At 38.2% G+C, this 20,217-nt stretch overlaps 1 protein-coding gene across 4 annotated transcripts in view; it reads left to right on the top strand.

The window, feature by feature from the left end:
* Positions 1-10,618, top strand: part of CHST9 (carbohydrate sulfotransferase 9) — a 221,695-nt gene extending 211,077 nt beyond the window's left edge. For all 4 annotated transcript variants that reach the window (XM_016160081.2, XM_016160079.2, XM_016160083.2 and 1 more), the window contains one exon: positions 7,458-10,618. In XM_016160081.2, coding sequence (XP_016015567.2) covers positions 7,458-8,549 — 1,092 coding nt within the window. In that variant the 3' untranslated portion in view covers positions 8,550-10,618. The remainder of the gene's footprint in view (positions 1-7,457) is intronic.
* The last annotated feature ends 9,599 nt before the right edge of the window (positions 10,619-20,217 follow it).

The raw sequence follows: 20,217 nt of genomic DNA, 5'->3' as shown, positions 1-20,217 counted from the left end.
CTCGGCGCTTTACTTACATCAATTCATTTAATGGGCATTAAACAAGGAACAGATTACTTGATATATGATGCAAATGAAAAAAGCCATAAATGATTAAGACTGAGGTTTGAAGCATAGCATTACCACTAGCTGGGTTAACCTGGACGAGTTACATAAACTTTCTGAACTTCATTCATAAAATGAATATGTTCGTATCTCATCTTTGGGTCGATGCAGAGATTAAATCAGTTTGCTGTATGCTCAGGTCTTTTAACTAGACAACCAAATTGAAAAAGAATGTTCGAGAGAGAGAGAGAACAAGTCTCAGAAACAGGAAACCGAGATGATTTTGTGTGGCGCACACTTTCTCCAAGAACTATTCCCCGAACTCAGAGCCAGGATTAAACAATTTTACACATCCTAGTATCACAATCTTCCTGTGTGTGATCACCTGCCTTAAGTATGGTAATCCTTGGTTTTCTTTTCTTTATCTCCCTCCCCCACCCCTCCCCTGACCCTGAGGCTGCCCTGTAAGAGCAGGGGGCGGGGTCTGGCGTGTTCGCTGCATACCTCCAATGCGCAGCATGGCAGGCAGTAAGTGCTCAGTAAACATTTGCTCTATGAATAACTGAAGATGGAAGAGTGGGAGGTGAGGATGGAGAAGGAGACAGGGACAGATGGCACTGGATATCAGGACTGTATACTCACACTTTCCCAGTAGTCCCCAATGTTCTATTGGAAATGCATTCATGGTCTTCACCTCTCCCATAACTAAGCATTCGGCTTCTGAAGCCTTTGCCTTAAGAGTTGAAAGGCGTAGCTGTGACAAACAGGACCAGCAGAGACATACTGGTTTGTATCCCCTGAAAGGACTGGCTTTCAAGCATCCTGCCCATTCCCATCATTATTCTTATTCTTATTAACGACTAGAAATAACTAAGCCATCATGATGGTCTGAAGAAATGTAATTGCACTTATATTTAGATTCAAGATAGATAAAATCACACAAGATATAATATTATGTAATTAAACTAGAAAGAAAATGTCAAAGCTAAACGATAACAAGGGGGACAGAAATCGCCATCTAGTCACCAACATTATCATCAATTCGTCTGTTAATTGCCCACCAAAGTCCTCCCACAACAGACACAGCCTACAGTGTTTAGGACACTCTCGGAAATGGCTCCATCAGCACAAGGTTGTAGTCGGCATGAAAGACACATAGGTGACAACATACATATTTACCATAAATGCTTTATTTCAATTTTGTAAAAGCAAACAATACTTTTTAGCTGAAAGCAAATAAATTGTTGTTGAAAGATGACCACAATAATATCTCTTACTATATGCCAGGAAGTTTTATAAGCATTTTGCTTGTATTAAGATAGTTCAGTCCTCACCACTCTGAGATAGTTATTACTGTTGTCCCCACTTTTCAGATAAAGTAACCCAGTTCCAGTAAGGAGAAGAAACTTGCCCACAGTCAGCACTCACCCCCAGGCAGGCTGTGCTCTGACCACTGCAGCGTCCAGCCTTTCACGGGGCAGCTGTCCTTTTCAGGAGAAATTGGAAACCGAACTTATTCTTACAACTCCAGACCCAAACTTGAGTTGTAGGAACAAGTTTGGTTTCCACGTGCAGTTCTTCCCATCTCTGGCTCATTTACCTGTCAACGATCCAGCCAGCCTCCCAGACCGATCTCAGGCATCACCTCCTCTATGAAATTTGCCCCAAAAAAATCTTTTCAGAAAAGTTAAATACTCCTCTCTGTTCCCCAAATACTCTAGAATCCTTTCATATGGCAATTACTACTTTTTTTCCTAAACTTATTTTTATCAACCTAATTAAACTTTGGCTTCCTCAAGGGGTCATAAATGTTTACCTAATTTGTCCTTGTTTGTATAATGGCAAAAAGAGCATATCTTAGCAGTTCAATGCATGTGTGTTGAGTGAATGAATGATCAAAGTTACTGAGTTACATAGTTTCCATCCACCCGACAACAGCAGATAAAGTCTCAGAGATACCGCCCTTGTCAACGGCATAAAGCCAATGTGAGTAGTTGCCTGAGTAAGGGGCAGTGAATGAATGATACTGCTCTTCATTTCAATCAAATTCAAAATATATGTTTATACAAGATACTATTCTAGATGCTAGTGGAGGTTGTATGACTTATAAGACTGCACACTGACCTTTAAGAAACTTAAAATAGAGACAGAGTCGCCTAAACAACTAAATATAACAACTAACTAGAATAAAACAAGTGCTATATAGAAGACTTAACACTCAGACTGGTTCAGACTTGTCGTTATACCCTGCACTCTCATAACCACATTTGTGTTACCGACCACACCTTCCCTGGCATCTAGCACATCAATTGTAGTAGCCACTCCATGATTTTGAGGGGGAGAGAGGAAGAACAATTAATTTCAATATTAACGATCAGAGAAGACTTCACAGAGGAGGTATATTGATATAGGGGCCTTAAAAACTGAGATGAATGAGGCTTTCGGATTGACAGCAGAGTTAGTGAATATTCCACTATTTTTATTGACTTCTTTGAATACTTATTTTTTTCACCTGCAGCTAAATCCAGATCTAATTACCTTTGCCATAACATTCATTCTTTAAAGGCATTATGTAAAACTCAGGTTTTCTGCCATAGTTTACAATTTCTTTGTGGCTAAAAGTTTCTCCAATGAGAAGATCAAATAACAATGTTTGATAGAACATTGTTACTTTCCTGACAGGTGGCACAGACCAAATGCTAAAGTTGTTTCTAAAAGAGCAAATCCCTCACTGGAGACCTGGTGGTTTCATGGAGAAAACAAAATTTTAAATCAGCGTAGGAAGATTTGGAAAGTCCCAGGAAAGGGATGCTAAGGGCCTGATGGAAGCAAGCAGAGGACAGGACAGAGAACATGTCAGGACAGGAGCAGAACACAAAGTGACAAGGCGCTGCCCATGCCAGCTAAGGAATTGGGACTTTAGTTTATATAGAATTGAGCCACTTCCAAATTTTAAGTGATGAAAAACAAAATGTTTTAGGACGATAAATTTGGTAATAATTTTCAGGGAGACTAATTAGAAGGATACTAAAGAATATCCAATTAAGAAATAAATAAAAAAGATTTTTAAAAAAAGACATTTTGAGATGCAAATTAACCAATTTATTTTCTGATGGTTAAAGCATCTCTCAGATTTTGTGAGGGGGCTGACTAGAATGTAATAGAACCTTTTCAGAAATAGAAGCGTGCAGGAGGAGCCACTTTCGGAAGAACAAGAAAAGTCTGACTTTACATATATTAGCTTTAGGGACAATCTGAACAAAGTACCCTGAAGGAAAATGGAAGCTTATTCTTTTTATTGTTGTTATTAATATCATTATGATGATGATGAAAACTCATAGATATAAGCCTCAAATTTAAAATACCATTAAGCTTAGTCATCCAAACTTCTCAGTCATGGTAAGTCTGCTGTGATGGGAAGTGAAGTTGAGATGTGGGTGGAGAGAGATGTCACCATATTTTAATAATGGTTTTTGTAAGGCGACTGATGGTGAGATAAGGGGGTTGCTGGGAGAAGGTATAATGGACATCTAATAAGAAATCTCGTTGGGTGTCACTACTTAAATTAATACTTTGTCCATATCTTGATTTAGTCAAAGCTGAGGAAACTGATGTGCTAAATAAACTAAGAGGAGACTGAAGTCTAATTTAGGAGCACTGAAGCTGTCCCTCATGCAGATATCTCTTTAGGTCCACTAGTCATTAGAAGGTGGTCTGGGGAATGTGGACTTCCGGTAAAGGGAATGGATAAATGTGATGAGCATTTCATGTAGTGCATGTGAAGGCTGATGGGACATCCCTGCCTACAACAAAGTATTAGCCTCTGCTTACTGAAATATTCATGCCCACCATGTTTGGTGTCTTTCCCTCCTAAATGGTATGAAATGACCTCTTTTTTTTTTTATTTTCTTTTGCTATACACTTGTTCAGTTGTCCCAAATTTCTGGGGAATGCCTGGGGAGCTTGTTTAAATTAGGGTCAGGAGCTCCGCTGCAGAGAGTCTGCTTTGGGTGCCACAGTGAAGCCTGGGAGTCCAGGTTGCTGGTAAGCCTGCAGGCTTTCCAAGGCAGCCTTGAATGACTTTGAACCGGCAGGTAAGACTCCAAGCCCTCCTGCTTCAGCACAAGCAGCTCTACATGTGCCTACTTTATTTGTTTTCTCTTCTGCCAAAGATTTGTTTAAATACAGATTTTCAGCACCTTAACAAGAATTGGTAAAGTATTTATCTTAGTTAAACGTGACCTTTTGATTCACACTGTTTTTCTTCGACAAGGTCATAAAACAATTGTGTGGAGGCCCATTATCACATTATAGCCACCTTTACTCATTCAATGATTATTTATTGATCATTTTCTCTGTGCCAGGCACTGTGCTAGATACCAGAGATCCAACAGTGGACAAAAAAGATAAGACCTCCACAGTCATATTCTAGTGCAAGAGAGGTGGAATGGAGTGAGAAAAGACAACATAAAAGTAAATCAAATTATTTCATATTGTGATAAGTGCTAGAAGGAAAATAAGCAAGGTTCTGTGAAATAAACTCTCAGAAGGAACATAATTTAGACAAAGTAAGAGGAAATACCTCCTTATAGAGGTGACTTTCTGAGAGCTAAAGGAAAAAGAAGCAGGCATGCTGGCTGCTATGAGCTTAGATAACGTAATGAAAAGTGGTCACAGAATTGCACAACTGTAAGTAACAATGAGCTGGAAGTTTAGACAACAGCTGTCAGAGATCATGGAGATGGTACAGGCTCTGGCAGTGGCAAGGTCTGTGTGAAACAGAACATTTCTATTAAATGTCAGGTGGTCAAGGAACTGAGAGTTTATTGGGTATCAAAGTGACTACACATGCAGACAAGAGCGGGAATGAAGAAGCAAAATTGAAGCTAGGAGCTAAAGTCCTCAGAGCGTAAAGTGGAAAGATCAAAGCTAAAAGCAGATGACATCATGAAGAAGGGTCAAGGGAGGTTCAACAGGACACACGTACTTCACAAAAGCAGGCGGTTTGCCAGTGGAAATGTCCTGGAAACAGCAGGGGAGTACAGGGAAATAGCCCCTAACCTCTGGCCTGTGGGACAAGTGGTTCAAGTAAGCAAAGTTTTGTCTACTTGAGAAATTGCAAGGGAAGAAGAGTCATGGGGACCAGCCAGGTTTCATTTAGAGAAAGTCATGGGAAATGAACATTCCCGAAGCCCCTGAAGATGAAAGGGGAGTTTGATGGCCAGAAGAGGAAGGTCCAGAGGGTGCAATGAAAGGCCAATTTTGCTTTTGTTTTTGTTAGTGGGACTGGGAGAGAACTAATTAGGGTATATGTAAGGACATACAAGTCACGGTCTGGATAATAATGGAAAACTGGGGAACCATGAAATTCACTAGGTCACTAGGATAAAATATTACTAGAATTAAAACAATAATAATAGCAGTTATTCTTTATAGTTATAGTAGTTGAAATAGCAGCAGAAATATAGTGGCATTTTTATTTCAGGCCTGGGCTAAGTACTTCTCATGCAATCTACCAGTAACTCCATGATCTTTCAAACCTCAGGTCAAATTTTATATATTATCTGTGAAAATTTTATGCACTACAAGTCATCAATCAGAGTAAAGAGGGATTCAGTGTTAAAGTCATTCTGGCAGTCTCTGAGAAGACAGCAGACAAATGGTTTTAGAATTGAAGATTACAGCAGCCGTTTTATTGGGTTACACAAGTTGGCGTACAGTGATCAGGGGTTACTCATATAATCTTTTTGCACTAGGAAGAAGCACCCTTCTTGAAGCTCAGCAGTGGAAGGACTTGATGCTTGGAGATGGCTCCCATCCACCATGTTGCATTCCTCTGCTCTTTTGCTGAATTTACTAGAAAATTTTTAATCATCTTTGAACACCTGATTCCATTCATTCTTTCATTCATTCATTGAACAAATATTCTAGAGCAATTGATATAAGTTACAGACCATTCTAGACACTTGGGGATACAATGGTAAATCTTTATCTGTAGGTATACTTATCTATCTTTCTATATATACATGTCTTTTCTAGGAACCTTTCTCACCACTCCCCCCACCTTTAGGCTGGTGGCCCCATGCATTACTCCCACAGCGTATCACTTATTCGTTAATTTTTCCAATAACATACTGACATATGTATATCTCCAGTCTAGTCTTCTCCTAAATCACCCTTTCAAGTCTGAGATCATGTTACTTCTCCGCGAAGTGCCCTCCAAAGGCTTCTAAGTCTACCAAGAGTGAAAGCCGAAGTCATTACAATTTTAGTCCCTACCAGAGGATGTCACTTCATAAATCCATTCTTCCATGTCTTCTCTTATCCATCACTGTAAGAGATGAAGAGTAGATGGTAGATGGGAAGACTCAACCTGCTGACAAGAGAACTAAATTCTAATTGTGCTTTTGATACAATTTTATACTGTATAGACATCAAGTCAATTTTTCTGGATTCCCTAGTCACTCTGCACTTGGGAAAGAGGGAAGTTCTCAAACATGAATGAAGTTGTATGCTAGTATGACTATAGTTCTTAAATTATTATGATAAATGAATTTATAAAAATAAAACATATTCCAAGAGAAAAATACTTTTAGTAAATACTTGGAAAACTAAAGTGGTCATCAAGATTTTATAATTAGCCTTGCCACAATTTTAAGTTGTAATTTATAATTTTTAACTGTTCTGTGCGTTATAGAATGCCCCCAAAACAACAGAAATCTCCATTCAAATACAGCTACATTTTGTGTCTACGTTCAAATGAACTAACTAAATCAGTGCTAGAAAGTGACACTCTCCTTAATAGCTCAGGAATCACTGACCTACAGAATGATTGAGCTACATTCTACTGTGCTACAGTCAAAGCTCAGATGAAAATTCAGGGATCTTTCGTTTCCATTGTGCGAATACCTTTTTCCCTTTTTCTTTTCTTCTTCTTTTTTTTAAACATTTTGCAAGGTTATATAAATATATATATATAAATATATATATACATACATATATATAAAAAACCATAGATGCAAAGATAGTACAAAAACAATAACAAATCCACTTTGAACATAGATTCAAATCAACTAATAGTTTTATCTCAATAATGTTCAGATAATTTAGCATAAGAAAGTCTATTAGTGTAAAGAAGCATGTTAGCATTAAATGATATATGTAACCCAAATATATATAATATATCATGTGAAGCTTTGGTTCAAAATGATGCATGGATACCATTTTTCATTGTTATGTTTTCTATGAAGAAGCTGACTGCAAAATGTATATTTGGCATGCTTTGCTAAGTTTTTCTGGCAGCTTAAATGAAACATGTTCTCCTCAATAGTATTTTAAAACAAATATGTTGTTTCTTATCAATATACCCATATTTGTGAATGTGCTTTCAACATTTCTATTTATTTTAACAGAACCCTAAGTACCACATGCCCGAGGATCTCAAGAAGAAAAAGGAAAATCTTCCTCTTTACTCCGAGAGGTCTACTAGGGGCTTAACAGAGATCAGCCACTCACGAGAAGAGGGTCATGCTTTAGGTAAGACCACAGAGTTACCAACCACTAAGTTGACTGAAAAACATCAAGGAACTAAGACCCTTTCCAAGAAGTTCAGAGAAATGAATTGGCCGTTGGACATTCACCCTTTAAACAAAAGTTTAGTCAAAGACAACAGATGGAGGATAACTGATACAACCCAAGAGAAACGCAGATCTTTCCTTCAGGAGTTTTGCAAGAAATATGGTGGGACGAGTCATCCTCAATCACATCTTTTTCACATGGTATCCAGGATCTATGTAGAAGATAAACACAAAATCCTATATTGTGAAGTACCTAAGGCTGGCTGTTCCAACTGGAAAAGAATTCTGATGGTACTCAATGGATTGGCTCCCTCTGCATACAATATCTCCCATGATGCTGTTCACTATGGGAAGCATTTGAAAAAGCTAGACAGCTTTGACTTAAAAGGGATATATACTCGTTTGAATACCTACACCAAAGCTGTGTTTGTTCGTGATCCCATGGAACGGTTAGTGTCAGCATTTAGGGACAAATTTGAACACCCCAATAGTTACTACCATCCAGTATTTGGGAAGGCAATTATAAAGAAATATCGCCCAAATGCCTGTGAGGAAGCATTAAATAATGGATCTGGAGTCAAATTCAAAGAGTTCATCCACTATTTGCTGGACTCCCACCGTCCAGTAGGAATGGACATTCACTGGGAAAAAGTTGGCAAACTCTGCTATCCATGTTTGATCAACTACGATTTTGTTGGGAAGTTTGAAACTTTGGAAGAAGATGCCAATTACTTTTTGCAACTGATTGGTGCTCCAAAAGAGCTAAAATTTCCAAACTTTAAGGATAGGCACTCTTCCGATGAAAGAACCAATGCTCAGGTTGTGAAACAGTATTTAAAGGATCTGACTAGAACTGAGAGACAATTAATCTATGACTTTTATTACTTGGACTATTTGATGTTTAATTATACAACTCCATTTTTGTAGTTTGTATTTATTTTCTAAAACCCAAACCAGCTAACTATAATTTTCCTATAATTCTCTGTGTGAGAGAAATTTAACTAAACGCAGTTATCTCGATTTAATGAAGACTTTTACCAAATAGTATGACACCAATTGGCACAAAGTTATAGGAAAATTACCTAACAGAGACATATAAACAACTCGAGTTGCTTTAAAATGTTTGGGAAAGAGCTGCTTTTGCATTATGGATTATATTATAGGAGCAATAACATAGCCAGCTGCTACATTAGCTACAACAGCCTCTCACAATGATAGGAAAAGGGGACTAAAATAGCACGAGTAAATGTCTTCGTCCTGGAATTTGTTGTCTAAGTGCATGGATATATTTTTAGTACTTTGTAACATACTAATCAAACATTGGATAGTTTTCTTACACCCTGGAAATCTTTCTATCAACTGCAATGATAAATTTTGAAATGGTTTTTTGGATGCAGGCATTTTACTTTAGATTGGAAGACATTATGTGATTTATAGTATGAATAGCAGAAAAACCAGATGAGGGTATGGCTTTTTATATTCAACAGCCAATAAAAAATGCACAACATGCTAAGATCAAAGCAACGAAAGCAATCTTTTTCTTCCAGAAAAACTTAAGGGATTTGATTCTGTTTTCTTTTGAGCCCTCTATGCAGAGACAAAATGAACAGACCCACTAAAGGTCTTTGCTTCTGAAGCAGGCAGTTGAGAAGTTTAAGCCTCATCAGATATAAATGTGCTCCTAATTCTGGTTTAATTGGGTAGGGGAGAAATTGTTTCAGGATGGAATTATCATCAAAAACAAAAGTTGCTACTCTGAATAATAGACCTCAAACAATAACAAAGTTTTATTAGAATATTATTTGAATCAAAGCATCATATGCATAGCTTTATACATGGAATGTACTCTAAGAATAGCTTTTGTTTTCAGTTTAATTATTCAGCTTGGGAATGACTTCTTAAAAACTAATATACCACTTCAAAGATAGGTTATGTTCTAGAGAATAAACATAACAAGAACCCCTAGAAACATTTTTAATAGGCTTATGCATAAACAAATTAAGGGATTTCCTTTTTAAGTTTAAATATTCTGTACTAACAAAATGAAATACCACTGCATTCAAATATTAAATCAAGGTCTTTGGAAAGTTGGACCATGTGTCACCCCTGTGAAAGTTGTAATGCATTTTAGAATATTTTTTTTCCAAGGAACCATAGAGCAGAAGACACATTTGGATGGGAAACTCATTTTCATTGGTCAGCTGTTACCTTGAGTTAAGCAAACCCTGTTTGAAAACATTTCTTGAACACATTCCTTTTCCCAAACTGTCATTTTATTCTCGTCAGTAAATATTCAGTAATGTCTCTGAAAGAGAAGTAGGTATTAATATTTGAATATCAGTAGCCAAGATAGCTATAGTGATACTTATTTCATTTTGATTTTCTATTTCATGGCTGAGTATTCATGAATTGTTTCACTCTTTACACACACTTGCGCTATCCCATCTGTGTCTCCTATTGAGTAGGCAGAGGTAATGGGCTGCCAGATCATAAGTAGTAAACCTTCTAAGCCAGCCGTTTATGCCCGTAACCCTCCATTTACTCTTGCCTCTAGACCATACTCTAAAGGTGTGCTCTGTTTTAAAGGAGTCGTACTCTAGAGTAATCTCGATTGTCTAATTTAAATTTTGCTATATCATGTAGAGTGAATTCCTAGTAACTTAGAGACATTGAACCTATCTTTTTATGGAGAGAGAGGGGGCGGAATAGAAAATGTGTCAAGACGCCTGAAATTTTATTCCTAAACTACACAAAACTAGTTTTAGATGAAACCTGCTGTAAAGGCTAGAGGCACTTTTCTTAAAGTTATTCCTAAACCATATAAGGAGCAAATAAACAAACAAAAGAAAAACCTTTCTTTTTATAACTTTGGAAAGAAAAAGTGGAAACAATGTCTCCATCTCTCTTGCTAACATTTCTCATGTACTTGACAGGGTAGAAGATATATATATAGAGAGAGAGAGATAGATATAGATATAGATAGATAGATAGATAGATAGATAGATAGATAGATAGATAGATAGATAGATAGATGATAGATGGACGATAGATAGATAGATAGATAGATAGATAGATAGATAGATAGATATAGATAGATATAGATAGACATATCATATATCATAATATGAACAATCATACGTGTGTGTGTGTATGATTATTTGGCATTGGTGATAGAGAAGAGGGGCGAGAAGAGGGAAATGATGCCCAATACTGTCTAGCAAAGCTGTTCTGTACCTTTTGTTATATAAGCTCCTTTCTTGACTCTTTCCACCAAGCCTGTGTAACCATAGGTGGTGCTTCTGTCACTCTTTTCCTAAACAAACTCTCTGATGCTGGCTGACATCCAGTGTGGTTTTAAGTTCCAGAGGCCACGTGTGTTTTTAAGAAGGAAGAACATATTTTTTACATACCTACTCTTCCTTTTAAATGACTTCTTTTTAAATTAGGGCCAAAGAAGCCAGTCATCATCCTGATTCCTTGTGATTTAAAAAACCTATTCCTTATCTCTCCTGAGTTATTCTGCTCTGCAGACCAGCTCACAAACACCTTTGTAATTTCTGCCTATGTACAAACTCCAGGTGTGCCACTGTTCCTTTGGACAGTCAAAATTTTGTGGATTTATACTCCTGATGTCAAGCGACCAAATCTAGACTTATCATCCAGGTGTCTAATGTTCCCATGTTAAATTAGCATGCTATAGGTGTAGTTATAACTTCTAATTAAATCCTAAGGATCATATTTGTCTTTATAGGCAGCAGTAACACTCTGGGAAGGCCCCTTCACTCTGTTATTCCCCTGTCTGGAATTACTATTAGAGTAACAAGTTGCCAGTTAAATTCCAGTCATTTAGCCTGGTAAACTACCTATACATATGCATTATTGATATTATTTTGCCCAGAAACAGCCATAAATTTCAATGAAAACGTATGTATGTACATGACACTCAACTTTCTGATTTTCTCACATTAGTCAATAGAAATGTTAGACCACTTGCTAAATTGTTTAACTTCATGGTCTATAAAATATTATCTAGCAAGTCAAGAACTACTTGAACACCAAAGATAATTAGAAAGAAGGAAAAAAAAGACTTACACTTTATTCATGAATAATTATTCCTCAAAAAAGGTGTTACCTTCTCAAATATATAGTTCTTAGCTGAAGGGAATATATAAGCAGATGCAGAAAATTTTGAATATTAGAGTTCCCTTTGAAAAGATCACTTGCTGAATTAATAGAACTCAGAATTAGTAGGCTGGGGCTACACTAAACATCTCCCTAAAGTGAGTTCTCATTTGGCCTCCTGCAGCATCTTAGCTTCTGTGCCTTCCTGGAATATGGCAGAGCAGAAATTTTGCTCATGTCTAACATTTCCACCGTGCTCTAATAGTTGAAGAATGGTTGGCCAAGGCCTTAATAGGAGCTCAACTGCCTGAGAAACTTAGACCAGGGCTGACTCAGTTTAGCCTTACCTTTAAGGTCATACGTTCTCAATCGCAATCATAATCATTATAATGTTCACAATTAAAGTCATAATTAAATTTATTCAATACTTAATTGCCTTACATACATTAATTTACTTAATCTCCATAGTCAACCTAAGTTAGATGCTATGTTAGCACCCACCCCCTCCTAGCCCATATATAATAAAGGAAACTAAAGCAGAGTTTGATGAAGTAACTTGCCTGAAGAGGTACAGCCAGTAAATAGGTAAAGAGGCAGAATAAACCTGAGCAGCAAATACCATTGCCAAGCTCTGTTCTCAGAATATTATAAACTTATATATTTACTTTTGCTTTCTCTTATCCATATTCAGAACAGCTAAAGGCAAAAAAATACATATTTTAGCATCTTGAAACTTTTCCAATAAAAGTATGGATATTTATGCATGGATGTGTGTATTCTACTGGTTAGTTATCACAATTCAAATAAGCTTATCCCTTTATTCCTGCTGACTTAAACTGATAGATTGGAAGATTCTATAAGAAATTAGGCTTCCTCCTCCACTCTGGTTTTTTTGTTTTGTTTCGTTTTGTTTTATTTTTAATCCATAGTTGATCGTGAGACAAAACATTTTTTTAAAAAAGAAAAAGTCTCTGGAATAAATTTAATCCAATGAAACCAAACTATTATTTTGACAAGAAAGTCCAGACAACTACAGGAGCAGGCAAGGTCAGAGGGAATATAGTCCAAGAGGCACAGAGTCCAGCCAATTTTCCCCACATCAGCATTTGATGGCCACTGAGATGGTCATGGCTCAGCAAGTCAGCCCAAGGGAAAGCTCCATAACTACTGTTAGAAATAAACCAATTGTGCACAGTGTCTTCTTCCTGAGTTCCCTTCCCCAATATTAACTATAAGGGTTATATAACCCTAAACTGATTCAGGAAGAATATAGGAAAAGAACAGAGAAACGGGTTGATTTAAACCAACTGAAAAACACCATGAAAAAAGTCAGGATACATACGTGCTCAGCTAGAAGAGGGTGGATTTTTTTTCCTAGGTCTGGGGGATGCCCTGCTAGAGGAAAGCCAAGTCTGAGTTCAACAGAAGGGTATTTTCTCACATCATTTAGTTCACAAAATCGCCTAGTCACTCACATCTTAATTCTTCACCAAGATCATATTCTTCCAGGCAAATTTGTTCAAATCCGTACAAGCAAACATTTTTTTCTCATCTCTAAGCCTCTTCTCAAGTCTTATACGCTATTCGAAATAGTCTCCTCTCTATATATCTGGACATTCATTTCATGTTAACTCACCAAGGAATCTCTTTAGATTATTTAATTTTGAAATCTCACACTTCATGAGCTCTCTGATCAATAGAAAAAGGCAAAATGATTTTCCTCTGCTATGATATGCATCAGATTCTTTTCATACCAATAATTTCTGGCATTCCTTCCCTTCTTTGGGGGGGGGGGGTCCATTAATTTGTTCATTTGTTATATCCCTCATCATATAAATATAAAATCTCTGTTGTCATTGGAATATGTCTTAGGTCTTCCAGGAGGAAAGGAACTGTGCCTGTTAATTTCACTTCATACCACTTTTAGCAAAGCACTGCATGGAAAGAGTTACTTTAATAGATGCTTTTGATGATGTTGTTAAAGATTCATCTACAGCTTCCCTTAGTGTATATTTCTGTATATATTTCTGCCCTATATCTTTCAGGCATGTATAGAATCAATGGATCTAAAGAGAAGGTACCAAGGCAGGGCAATCGAGAGGTGCTCTAAGCCACGTGTCTTTTCTAGACTAACAGTCACATCTTAACCTAAAGTAGACACAGCAATATTTTACACTTCTAAGATGACTTATTTGTTTAAGTTTGGGAAGATAATGTTAAAAAAAATGCACAATTCAGGTCAATGTGAAGACCATTTAGTGAACACTTACTAGGTAGCAGACACTGGCAAAATATTTTACATACATTCATTTAATGACATGAAGAGTATGTCTAACTCTTACAAGAAGAAGAAAGAAAGAAAGAAAGAAAGAAAGAAAGAAAGAAAGAAAGAAAGAAAGAAAGAAAGAAAGTTAGATAGTATTCCACCCATCTTTTATGAATGAGACAACTGGGGGTCAGAGAAACTTAATGACAGGCCCTAGAGTCAGCTTCCTGCCAAGGTCTCCCTGGATCCAAAGCTTAGACTACACATGGCAATATATGGGCCAGATATGGCCACAGATGTTTGGTTTAGCCTACAATTCACTTTATTTAATATTTGAGTTAGTTGCCAACATTTTAAAATTGGAATTCTTTCATCAATGATAAGGAATTTCTGTTACCCTGCATCCTACACACTCACCTGAAAACAATTGGACAGGATGGAGGTCGGCCCCATTGGAGAAGCCAGAGATCTCTCATTGCTCATGCTCTCACCTAGCCATCATCACTCATTGACCTTACCTGGTTGGCCCCTAAGTGTCCCACCTTTCAATTCCTACTCTGAACTGTGGGCTCTTTCATCCACCAAGTTTCCCAAGAAAAAGCCATCCCTAAACATTTTCTTTGACCATATTTGTGTTGTGCAATTCGCGAGGTTATCACATTCTGGGTTTCCTTATCCTTGTTCAAAATGTTGCTTGTACTTTGGTCTTATACCCAGTGGAATTACCAAACAATATTTCATTGTTTGAGGCAGTCTCTTTTGACTAACAACGGAGATGTTGGGAGAAATCCAGTACCTTTCTTTGGCTTCCTTCTGTCTTAGCCACTGGGTCTCCCTGACAACGATATTCCTCTCCATCCCCTTCAGCAGAGATGAGTCATTCTCCCAGGCCCTCAGAACCTCAGTGTCAAGGGACAAAAACTGGTTCCCATTATGAAATAGCATCCAGACCGCTATTTCATAACCTACCTTCAAAACTCTGAAAATTGCCTCGTTCCCAGCTTCCTCTGAGGATTTCCCCATCTAGCTCATAACACGCCTCTCCGCCCCATCCCTGCTATTATCCTGAGTGACTTTAGATTTCCCAGGGACATTTCACACTGTCTTTGCTTCTTCCTGCTCTTCCCATTTCAATCCTTGGGGAGCTGGAGAAAATATACAGGGGGAGTAATAATCATGACTGTTATCCCCAAAGAGCAGAAAACCTGTGGCAAACTTTATAGGACCTCATTTTATCCATTCATTTCCTCAAAACATTTCCAACATTTAGAAAAACATTCTTTAGAAATATCATGAATAGAGATGTACTCTCATAACACTAGAGGAACTACAAACTTAAAATGACAATATTATTAGGATGACTGTAGTTATGCTTAGGGAAAAAAAACAACAACAATGATTGAGTTTATCAGTTCCTTAAAAAATAGTGCATATACCACCTGTATCAGAGTTATCCAAATTTTTATTGAAAAAAAAGATGCCTGTACCCCACACCACGATTTATTGACTCAGAATCTCTGTGAAACCCAGTGGCAATTTTCTTTTTTAATAGTCTCCAGGGATGAGTCTTATACAAAAAAAAAAAAATCTTATACACAGTAAAGTTAGAGCACCATTTATGTGTGCGTGATATTCTTTTAAATCCTTGTCGATTGTAAGTGATAATAAAGCCTGCTGCCTTCACTATGTTTCTTTGAGATACATTAAAGACTCATCTCAGAGACAGATCAGCTGGTATCGGTACCAAAGTCCTCTGCTGTTTTGACCAGTGCTAAAGCAGAAACTTGGCATCTGAGGTCTGCCAACTGCAAGAACTAAGGCTGAAATGATGAAGTTAGTTATGGGGGCAGTGCTGGGCACTGCCCAAAGTTTTCGAAAGTTTTCAGGATGAAATGGGGAAAATAAAACTTTCTCCTTTTGAAACACAAAAGACCAAAGGCAATTTTGTACTGAAGGCAATTTTGGTAACTCAGCTACATACTGAACGAAGTGAAGACAAATAAAAACTAAAAAGCTATTTTCAAATTGACCTGAGATGATTGAAAATGGAAAATATTTGCTATTTGGGTAATTAGTTTGAAAGCAACTGCCCCGAGAAATATTTTGCAATTTAGCTTAAATTGTAAGAATGTACATTTTCTTGGACTTCATTAAAGGATTTGTCTCTTCTTGCCTTTTTAGTAAGCTGAATCATGTGACGCTGCCAACATTTGACCATCTCTGATGTACAAACTCAGCCCCTTTCTGGTGTGGCACTGATAGTCCCACCACGGCCTGCCCAGTTCTGCCACAGCAGGGTCGGCCTAGACTATAAGAAATAAACTCTGAAAAGAAGCCCTACCCCTCATCGCTCTTCCTTTTTTTCTTTTTTATTTTCTGTTTTTTTTTCTTTTTAAATTTTTAATTGTAGCAAAACACAATTTACCATCTTATTTATTTTTTACATGGCATTAAGTTCATTCACATTATTATACAGCCATCACCACCATCTATCTCCAGAAATCTTTTCATCTTGCAAAACCAAAACTCCATACCCATTAAATAACTCCTTTCTCCCTCTTTCAGCCTTGGAAAGCACCATCCTAGTTTCTGTCTCTATGAATTTGACTACTCCAGGTACTTCATTTGAGTAGAATCATACAGCATTTGTCCTTTTGCAACTGGCTTATCTCACTCAGCATAACATCCCCAAGGTTCATCTATGTTGTACATATGTCAGAATTTCCTTCCTTTTCATGCTGAATAATATTCTATTGTACATTTAACTCCTTCCTTTAATCCTTTCTGTACACTTAGAAAATGAACTTCCAGGATTATTCTGCTCCCAGCTTCTTGTTGCCTGGCTTCAAGGCCCTCAACAATATAACCCTTACCAAATATCACCAAATAATTGCAGCAAACACATTACCCAGCCAAATTAACTATTTATTCTTTGAAAATATTCTTGATTTTCCCCCTATTTTGTTAATATTCTTTGCGCTGCCTGAAGTGTCCATTTCTTCTATATCTTAACAACTTCCTCACATGTCCTCTCTGACATAACACCACCCCCTGTCCTTTGTTCCCTCACCCCATTCCCTCCCTCCCTGTCTCTCCCGTGACCACCCCCCTCCCCAGCTCACTTCAGCCACCCTGCCTGTGGAATCTCTTCTATTCTCCCTGCTTTAACTCCACCGATAGGCTATGGTTCCCAAATCTCCTTTTTCCGGTCCATACATCTGTCGTGGACTTTGACACAGATTTCCAACTTTGGGTTGGACCTCTTTACCCGGATATCCCATTGGCCAATCCAACATGACTAACATTGACTTCATCATCAACCCCCCAGACCTGCTTTTACCTCATTTGATGGCATCACCATCCATCTACTCTGTCTCCCACTTTGGGAACTGAAGAGTCAAGTCAAACTGCCTGTTCTGACTCCCCACAGCCATAGAAAAGCCCACTAATCTCACTATCTACATTTTTCTCAAGCTTCTCCCCTCCTCCCAGGTTTTCTGCTACTGTCCTAATTCGAATCCTCACCTTCTTTTGCCTGCAATGCTGCAACAATTTGTAATTCTTCTCACACTTTTGTTCCCCTCAACACAATCTTCCACACTGCTGCCATTGTAATCATTCTATAAAAGCAAGCCTGGCCTTTCTCCATTTATATCTCCTTAATGGCTTCTGTTATAAAATTGTTTCCTAACACACACACAACGTCCTCCATGATCTCAATCCTTCTCTAGTCATGTTTTCTGCCAATTTCTGCCTCCCTAATTACTCTTTACCAACCTAGAATGGCCTTGAACCCCCGATACTGCATGGTTTTTTGCCCCATGGGCCTTTACTCATGCTGTTCCCTTTGCTCGAGCACCCACCAAACCCCCCGCTAACCTCCCCAACATCTCCTGATCCAACATCTCAAAGGTTATTTCGTAAGGTTATTGTGAGAAACGAATGGGGAAATGTTTATAAAGAGTTTAATATGTGCTCGATAAATTATAACTTGTTATTCTCCCATTAGAGCTTGTGTATATCTCTATCTTTTCACTTACAGAATTTTAATTATTTATGTCTGTGTCTAGCTCCCCCAGTAGACTGAATTCCTTGTCTTGTTCATCTTTGTAACCCCAGAGAAGGCACTAGTTAAATATTTGTTGAAGAAATAAATGCAGGCACTAACCCTGCACATCTACCCAATGTTCACATAGCACCGTGTCCTTCCCTTAAGGCACATGTTGACTTGTGTTATAACAGTACGAAAATGTGTCTTAACTTTTCTGGTAGATTCTAAGTTATCCAAGAGCAGAAACCATATCTTGCTCAATAAATGTACCTCTTAATTTCAGACTTTCAAGTGTTGATTCTTTTTCATAAGATAATGGTTTAAAATAGTAGGCTTTCTAACCACAGCATAGAAACAAATAATAAAAATCCGTTACCTCATTCACCTTTAGCCCCTTTCTGTCCATCAGCTCTGTACCCTGACCGGGCTGAACTTTTTATCTCTTTAGATAAGCCATGCTTTTCCCTGCCTCAGAGCCTGTCTAAGGGCAGCTCCCTGAGCTTGGAATGCATTGGGCCAATCTAATACCTTGTCAGTCTTCAGAAAGTCCTTTCCTGACCCCCAGGCTACATTCGGTCATTCATAGTTACTTTTCCAAAGTTACATGTTCCCAACTGAAAATGAGAAGGTTCCCTGTGCCAGGGAAAGTCTGTCACGCCCCTTGCATTCTCCTTAGCGCCAAACGTGGAGTCGACACTCAGCAAACTTCTGCTGAGCAACTTGAAAAAGCAGATGTCCGGATTTCAGTCTTCCTCTCTCATAAGACGTTCACAAATGCTAGACTGAAAGCATTACACAGCCGTTACTTTACAACTACATTCTTAGAGACCGTGTTACTGGTGACAGAAGGCAAGGCTGTATTATGGATTTATTTTACAGCCGAAAAGACTCGGGGGGAAATTCACGGATGACCTCTACATTGACCAAAAGTGCTAACTGGTCTAATTTAACTTGGGAGTAATGTGGCAGTAGAATTCCTCCAAAGTTGGAAATGGGCAGAAGGTGGGCTTGGAAAACTTTGTCAGCTCACATCAGTGTTCAGAGGTTTATACAATTCCAAGGCTCCATCTTACTAAATTTCTGATAAGACATATTCATTTCTGGTGCCAAGTTCATAGAATAGGTATCATTCACGTTTCTGTAGCCTTCCAGGCATAGCCTGCCTGTTGTGATGTTGCCATGCTTCTTCGCCTGTGTTATCTGCCCCTCCCCACAAAACTTTGAGGCTCCACATACTAATCCTTCGCGCTCATGGCAATAAATAAATCCGCAACTCTCCACCAATGCAAGTCATCTAATGAAGTCTATACATTTACTTTCTTATTTTCCATTCACCTACTAGCAAACATAACTACTTATTATTTTTTAATCTGGGTGTTTCAGAGCTTCTCCCTAATAAGTCTCATGAATAGGCCTTCTTTAGGTCACCTGCATTGGGTAGTTTGGGGAAGAACATAGACTCAAATGGTCCCTCTTTCATCAGGTCATCCTACTACACTGTGGCCCCTCTGCCCAGTGAGAAGAGCCAGTACATCAGCTGCAACATTAGGCTGCCTTGGCAGCCACTAGAGCATATTCTTGGAAATCACTGCTGTGCCCTCTCTCCATGCTCCATGCCTGCTGTGCCTGTCCCTAGCCCACTGGCTCAAAGATTAATTTCTCACCCTTCCTTGTTCCACATCAAAGTACATATTGAGGCTGCTGCATTTCCCAGGCCCGTGATTCAGCTGGCTCTGGCTGGGTTCACACAATGAAAAGCTCTAGCAAGAAACTGGAGGTCAAAGAAAGAAGGAGTTTGTGCGTTTTTCCTCCTCTCTTTTTTGCCTGATGTCCAATAACAGCTGCCATATCTTGCATGGCTCTAGATGTTCCACTAAAAAAACCAGTGACAATGTGTATGGAACCTACAGGTGGAAAATAGTTAATATCCCATAAGATGAACTTTTGATCAATGAGAACTACGATAATCTAGACATACTATTCCCCTTTCTCTCCTCAGTAGATAGTATTGAGACATTGTACATTTTCTTCAATGATTCTGTAACTACGTGCTAGACACATTTTTTTCAATGATTCTACAACAACGTGCTAGACACCACATCCTCGCATTGACCATCCTCCCTTCTTTGATTCACTCCATTAACCCTCATGTCTGC

Source organism: Rousettus aegyptiacus, unplaced genomic scaffold (assembly GCF_014176215.1).
Source record: "Rousettus aegyptiacus isolate mRouAeg1 unplaced genomic scaffold, mRouAeg1.p scaffold_m13_p_12, whole genome shotgun sequence".
In the NCBI taxonomy this organism is placed as follows: domain Eukaryota; kingdom Metazoa; phylum Chordata; class Mammalia; order Chiroptera; family Pteropodidae; genus Rousettus; species Rousettus aegyptiacus.
The sequence above is the reverse complement of the archived record's forward strand: the minus strand, read 5'-3'. Positions and strand labels throughout refer to the sequence as shown.